This window comes from Xyrauchen texanus, chromosome 35 (assembly GCF_025860055.1).
Source record: "Xyrauchen texanus isolate HMW12.3.18 chromosome 35, RBS_HiC_50CHRs, whole genome shotgun sequence".
Classification (NCBI taxonomy): Eukaryota; Metazoa; Chordata; class Actinopteri; order Cypriniformes; family Catostomidae; genus Xyrauchen; species Xyrauchen texanus.
In genome coordinates, this window is record NC_068310.1 from 37321645 (window position 1) to 37329144 (window position 7500).

At 48.1% G+C, this 7500-nt stretch overlaps 1 protein-coding gene across 2 annotated transcripts in view; it reads right to left on the bottom strand.

Moving 5' to 3' along the window:
- LOC127629160 (ral guanine nucleotide dissociation stimulator-like) overlaps positions 1 to 7500 on the bottom strand; it is a 31567-nt gene that overhangs the window by 3915 nt on the left and 20152 nt on the right. Inside the window, exons 14-15 of one of the 2 annotated variants that reach the window (XM_052106264.1) lie at positions 5751 to 5825; positions 3798 to 4049 (exon numbers count right to left, since the gene is read on the bottom strand). In XM_052106264.1, coding sequence (XP_051962224.1) covers positions 3798 to 4049; positions 5751 to 5825 — 327 coding nt within the window. The remainder of the gene's footprint in view (positions 1 to 3797; positions 4050 to 5750; positions 5826 to 7500) is intronic. The other variant, XM_052106265.1, reaches the window with a different exon arrangement.

The window sequence follows — 7500 nt, forward strand, 5'->3', positions numbered from 1 at the left end:
AACACACTCCCTAAACCCGACACAACCCCTGAACCCAACACATCCCCTAAACCCAACACATCCCCTAAACCCAACACAACCCCTAAACCCGACACAACCCCTAAACCCGACACATCCCCTGAACCTGACACATCCCCTGAACCCGACACATCCCCTGAACCCGACACATCCCCTGAACCCGACACATCCCCTGAACCCGACACAACCCCTAAAAACGACACAACCCCTAAACCCGACACAACCCCTGAACCCGACACATCCCTGAACCCGACAAAACCCCTGAACCCAACATCCCCTAATCCCAACATCCCCTAATCCCAACACAACCCCTAATCCCAACACAATCCTTAAACCCAACACAACCCCTAAACCCAACACAACCCCTAATCCCAACACATCCCCTAAACCCAACACATCCCCTAATCCCAACACATCCCCTAAACCCAACACAACCCCTAATCCCAACACATCCCCTAAACCCAACACATCCCCTAAACCCAACACATCCCCTAATCCCAACACATCCCCTAAACCCAACACATCCCCTAAACCCAACACAACCCCTAATCCCAACACATCCCCTAAACCCAACACAACCCCTAATCCCAACACATCCTCTAAACCCAAACCAACCCCTAAACCAAACACATCCCCTAAACCCCAACACATCCCCTAAACCCAACACAACCCCTAATCCCAACACATCCTCTAAACCCAACACAACCCCTAAACCCAACACAACCCCTAATCCCAACACATCCCCTAAACCCAACACAACCCCTAATCCCAACACATCCCCTAAACCCAACACATCCCCTAAACCCAACACAACCCCTAATCCCAACACATCCCCTAAACCCAACACATCCCCTAAACCCAACACAACCCCTAATCCCAACACATCCCCAAATCCAACACAAACCCAACACAACCCCTTAACCCAACACAACCCCTAATCCCAACACATCCCCTGAACCCAACACATCCCCTAAACCAAACACAAATCCAACACAACCCCTAATCCCAACATATCCCCAAATCCCAACACAACCCCTAATCCCAACACATCCCCTAAACCCAACAAAAATCCAACACAACCCCTAATCCCAACATATCCCCAAATCCCAACACAACCCCTAATCCCAACACATCCCCTGAACCCAACACATCCTCTAAACCCAACACAACCCCTAAACCAAACACAAATCCAACACAACCCCTAATCCCAACACATCCCCTAAACCCAACACAACCCCTAATCCCAACACATCCCCTAAACCCAACACATCCCCTAAACCCAACACAACCCCTAATCCCAACACATCCCCTAAACCCAACACATCCCCTTAACCCAACACAACCCCTAATCCCAACACATCCCCTGAACCCAACACATCCCCTAAACCAAACACAAATCCAACACAACCCCTAATCCCAACATATCCCCAAATCCCAACACAACCCCTAATCCCAACACATCCCCTAAACCCAACAAAAATCCAACACAACCCCTAATCCCAACATATCCCCAAATCCCAACACAACCCCTAATCCCAACACATCCCCTGAACCCAACACATCCTCTAAACCCAACACAACCCCTAAACCAAACACAAATCCAACACAACCCCTAATCCCAACACAACCCCTAATCCCAACATATCCCCAAATCCCAACACAACCCCTAAACCCAACACATCCCCTAATCCCAACACATCCCCTAAACCCAACACAACCCCTAAACCCAACACAACCCCTAAACCCAACACAACCCCTAAACCCAACACATCCCCTACACCCAACCCAACCCCTAAACCCAACACATCCCCTAAACCCAACACATCCCCTAAACCCAACACAACCCCTAAACCCAACACAACCCCTAAACCAAACACACCCCCTAAACCCAACACAACCCCTAAACCCAACACATCCCCTAAACCCAACACATCCCCTAAACCCAACACAACCCCTAAACCCAACACACCCCCTAAACCCAACACAACCCCTAAACCCAACACATCCCCTAAACCCAACACAACCCCTAAACCCAACACATCCCCTACACCCAACCCAACCCCTAAACCCAACACATCCCCTAAACCCAACACAACCCCTAAACCCAACACAATCCCTAAACCCAACACATCCCCTAAACCCAACACATCCCCTAATCCCAACACATCCCCTAAACCCAACACAACCCCTAAACCCAACACATCCCCTACACCCAACCCAACCCCTAAACCCAACACATCCCCTAAACCCAACACAACCCCTAAACCCAACACATCCCCTAAACCCAACACAACCCCTAAACCCAACACATCCCCTAAACCCAACACAACCCCTAAACCCAACACATCCCCTAAACCCAACACAACCCCTAAACCCAACACATCCCCTAAACCCAACACATCCCCTAATCTCAACACATCCCCTAAACCCAACACAACCCCTAAACCCAACACATCCCCTAAACCCAACACAACCCCTAAACCCAACACATCCCCTACACCCAACCCAACCCCTAAACCCGACACATCCCCTAAACCCGACACAACCCCTAAACCCGACACATCCCCTAAACCCGACACATCCCCTAAACCCGACACAACCCCTAAACCCGACACATCCCCTAAACCCGACACATCCCCTAAACCCAACACATCCTCTAAACCCGACACAACCCCTAAACCCGACACATCCCCTAAACCCGACACATCCCCTAATCCCGACACATCCCCTAAACCCGACACAACCCCTAAACCCGACACATCCCCTAAACCCGACACAACCCCTAAACCCGACACAACCCCTAAACCCGACACAACCCCTAAACCCGACACAACCCCTAAACCCGACACATCCCCTAATCCCGACACCTCCCCTAAACCCGACACGTCCCCTAAACTCAACTCACACACTCACTCACTCACTCACTCACTCACTCACTCACTCACTCACTCACTCACTCACTCACACTCACTCACACACTCACTCACACACTCTCACTCACACTCTCTCACTCTCACCTCACGCGCTCACTCACTCACTCACTCACTCTCACTCTCACACACTCACTCTCACTCACTCACTCACTCACTCACTCACTCTCACACGCACTCACTCTCTCACGCACTCACTCTCACGCACTCACTCTCCACTCACTCTCACTCACACTCTCACACACTCTCACTCACACTCTCACACTCACACTCTCACCTCACACACACTCTCACACTCACACACTCTCTCACTCTCACTCACACTGTCACACTCACACTGTCACACTCACACTCACACTCTCACCTCACACACTCTCTCACTCTCACTCACACTCTCTCACTCACACTGTCACACTCACACTGTCACACTCACACTCACACTCACACTCTCACACACACACTCACACTGTCACACTCACACTCTCACACTGTCACACTCACATTCTCACCTCACACACACTCTCACACTCACACACTCTCTCACGCACTCTCTCCACGCACTCTCTCTCACGCACTCTCTCTCACACTCTCTCACTCTCACACTCTCTCACTCACACTCTCTCACTCTCACAATCTCTCACTCACACTCTCTCACTCACACTCCTCTCACTCACTCACTCTCAGTCTCACTCACACTCTCTCACTCACTCTCACTCTCTCACTCACTCTCACTCACTCTCACTCACTCTCACTCACACACTCTCTCTCACACACTCACTCTCTCTCACACACTCACTCTCTCACTCACACTCTCTCACTCTCACACACTGTATGAGTTGATTCTCTCACCAGTATACTCTTGTACATGTTTCCGTTGTCCACGTCCAGACTGACTCTGATGATGCAACAATCGTCCACCTGCTGGTTGTACAGCGGCAGGGACAGAGACGAGTAACTGGACACGCCCGAGACGGAGCGCTTGTGTGAGCGGGACGCTGTGACCGGTGTGGACGACACTGAAGACGAGGAGGCACTACTGGAGCCCGAACCGGAGCCGAGACCTGACGCGTCCAGAGACGACAGAGACGTGGACTCCCAGAACTGCAGGAGACACACACACTCAGAGTGAATCTATACGATCTATATGAGTGACGGGTGATACAATCCACAGTCTCAGCAGGAAACACAAACAATGAGAGTGAGATGAAAACATCGATATATTTCCTTTTAAACCCCGCTGAAAAGACCAGCATGAATTTCCATTCTGGTCCAGGCTGGTTTATGCTGGTTTATGCTGGTTTATCTAGTGGAGCAGAATATTCATGCTGTTCATCTGCTGGTCAACGAACATGGTCTTCCTGATGAAGCTGTCTGACCAAAGGTTAGTCTTACTAGTTAAGCTAGTTAAGAAGCCTGATGGGGACACCAGCATCCACAACACAGCTGGTCTTTTCAACCGGGTAACACACACTACAAGACAGAAGCTCACCGCTTGTTCCTGTCACCCCCAGATTGCACATATACAACATTAGTGCAGCAATGAGCAACAGCCGGAGACGAGGGCGAGAGCCCAAAAACCACCAAACTGTTGTCCACGTCACCTAGTGTCAGATGAGTGTTTGTTGAGTAGTGCGGGGGATTATGGGTCCATACATCGTGTTTAAGATCTGAATTTACAGTCTCTGATGTTCAGACACTTAATCAGTTTCAGCATCTCTTGTGCTGTAATGATGTATTCCAGAGCTTTATGAAATCCAAAAACAACCAGAACAGACACGCATTTCTCTTGAAATTTGTATTTTATTTTTTATTTTCTCCCCAATTTGTAACGCCCAATTCCCAATGTGCTCCGAGTCCTCGTGGTGGCATAGTGACTCGCCTCAATCAAGGTGGCGGAGGACAAATCTCAGTTGCCTCCTCGTCTGAGACCGTCAATCCGCGCATCTTATCACGTGACTTGAGCGCGTTACCATGGAGACGTAGCGTGTGTGGAGGCTTCACGCTATTCTCCGCAGCATCCACGCACCGAGAGCGAGAACCACTGTATAGTGACCACGAGGAGGTTACCCCATGTGACTCTACCCTCCCTAGCAACCGGGCCAATTTGGTTGCTAAGGAGACCTGGCTGGAGTCTCTCAGCACGCCCTGAATTCAAACTCACAACTCCAGGTGTGATAGTCAGCGTCAATACGCCCTGAGATATCCAATTTAGATTTTGACATTTTTGTTTTTAGGTGAATAAATAAATGAACATCTCTAGTTTCACATTATTTGTACTTTTTGTTGGACAAGTAAAACTAGCTTCATACCATGTGACCCACATTTGGTTTTCGAGCATTGAAAATGACTTTGAGAGCCCCGTATCTCTGGGATTGAACTATATGGAGCTTTAAAAATAAATATACAAAAAGGAAAGTTTGTTTTGAAGCAGAATGTAAAAGGATATTAAGATATATTTAATACTTCTGGAGTTATAGGCACTCCAACGCCGGAAAAAATAAAATAAAAAAAAAAGTGATTAAAGTGAATAAAAAAAGTGTTTTTTCCCATTTTTGGACTCTCATTATTGGCATATAATGCATCAAGAGGTGCTGAAGTCGACTGATATTAGTAATACATCAACTGATCTCTGTTAAAAAGACATGAGCAGCTGTCTGTCAATGTGTGATTGTCCTGATCATCACTTACACACACAGCAGACACACTGACACAATGAACATCAATGATGAGAAGTTCTGTGAGAATGGACGAGAGACATGAGTGATCCCAGACACGGATGGCAGAGAGAGAGAGAGAGAGTACCGTTGGTATCAGGTCTGCTGGCGGGCCGCACTTTCCTAAGGTAGAATTGGAATGTTTTACGAAGGGCGTTGACGTCTACAGGAAGGAAGTACAGCTACAGTCACCAAACAGACACAGCAGAGTTCTGCAGCGCTAACAACATGATCCCATCACAAGTGCTCAGTCCAGACACGTCAGGGGCGGAGAAAGAGTTCATTTATGTCGAACGGTCTCTGTAACCCAAACACATATAGACTTCAGCAGCTGATGATCGGTGGCCGGTCGTATGATTGCTGCAGCCAATCACGTGTTTGGCTACGCGTGCACGCCGATTTTGTGAACTGACAGGCATAGTTGCCAGATCTGCTTATTACTGTGTGCTTGTGTTTTCATAAAGTTGCTTATAAAAATGGGCACTGATGGATTGCTGTTTTTTGGGCTTCCATCCCGCGCAGCGTTCGGCACACGCAGTCTCACGCGCAGTGTTTCTGCATTTCCCAGCTGCTTCACAATCATGTGATCTAGTGTTGAAAATATAATTATGTTTGAAAAAGGATATAATTGTAATTTGATAGTGACTTAAATGAACTAATATTAGTTGCAAAGAAGTTCATCTTAATGTGTGATTAACATGCGTCTCCAGTGAGCACTTGTGTTCAGATTTGAGGATCTCTGATTTAATAGCGACATACATCAGTCACCACATGAGTGTTCCTGCATCTAAAACAAACACATCAGCACACTGTTCCGCACAAATATACTTGACAAATATACAAACGTGATGTTTTAAGCAGAAAGCTCAATGTTATTTCAGTTGTGAACATCATGGGATCTGTGTCACTGTATGTGATATCAGACACACGACAGATGTTCTGTCTTGTGCATGTATATGTGCACTTTTACAGTGTTTACAATCAGATGGTTGTTTTCTAGTAATGTACTTCGCTGGCAAAACTTAAAACGTCTCGGTTACTAACGTAACCTCCTTTCCTGATGGAGGGAACAAGACGTTGTGTCGATGAAGTGACACTAGGGGTCACTCTTGGGAGCGCCATTCTTCTCTGATCTTTTGAGAAAAGGCCAATGAAAATTGGCAAGTGGAATTTGCCTGCCACTCCCCTGGACATACGGGTATAAAAGGAGAGAAAATGCAGCCACTCATTCAGGTTTCGCACTGAGGAGCCGAGACAAGGTCCCGGCCATTTCAGCGGGTAGTTCAGAGTTGTGCTAGGAGGGACACAATGTCTCGTTCCCTCCATCAGGGAACAGAGGTTTGTTAGTAACCAAGACGTTCCCCTTCTGTCACTCACTCGATGATGTGTCGATGAAGTGAAACTAGGGGTCACTATGAAAAACAACTACTGAACTGTGTTATGTGGACTGGCGGTTCGAGATGGGCAGAGAACACCGCGGAGACCACGCCCCACCCAGAAAGGGGGAATGGGGGCTTTAAAGTGGATATACAACACATAGTCTTACAGAGTACCTCTCAGGTCAGAAGCACGACATGTGGAAGGGTCCCGAGGTAGATCCTACCCAAGGGGGAGAATTTACAACAAGACACAGTGACCAGAGGCAGAGGAGCTTCTGGAAAGGGAGACACGGTTTACCTACAGGGAAAGTTTACCTTTTTGCGGAAAATACATCACAAGGGGTTATCAACGGGATAATCAGCGCATGTGTAGCACCTACCTCAGTAAAAGGCCTAGTTGATGCATGTACTGGGCTGGCGGTGACCTTCTCTGAAGACTCACCAGCCACTGGGCTGAGG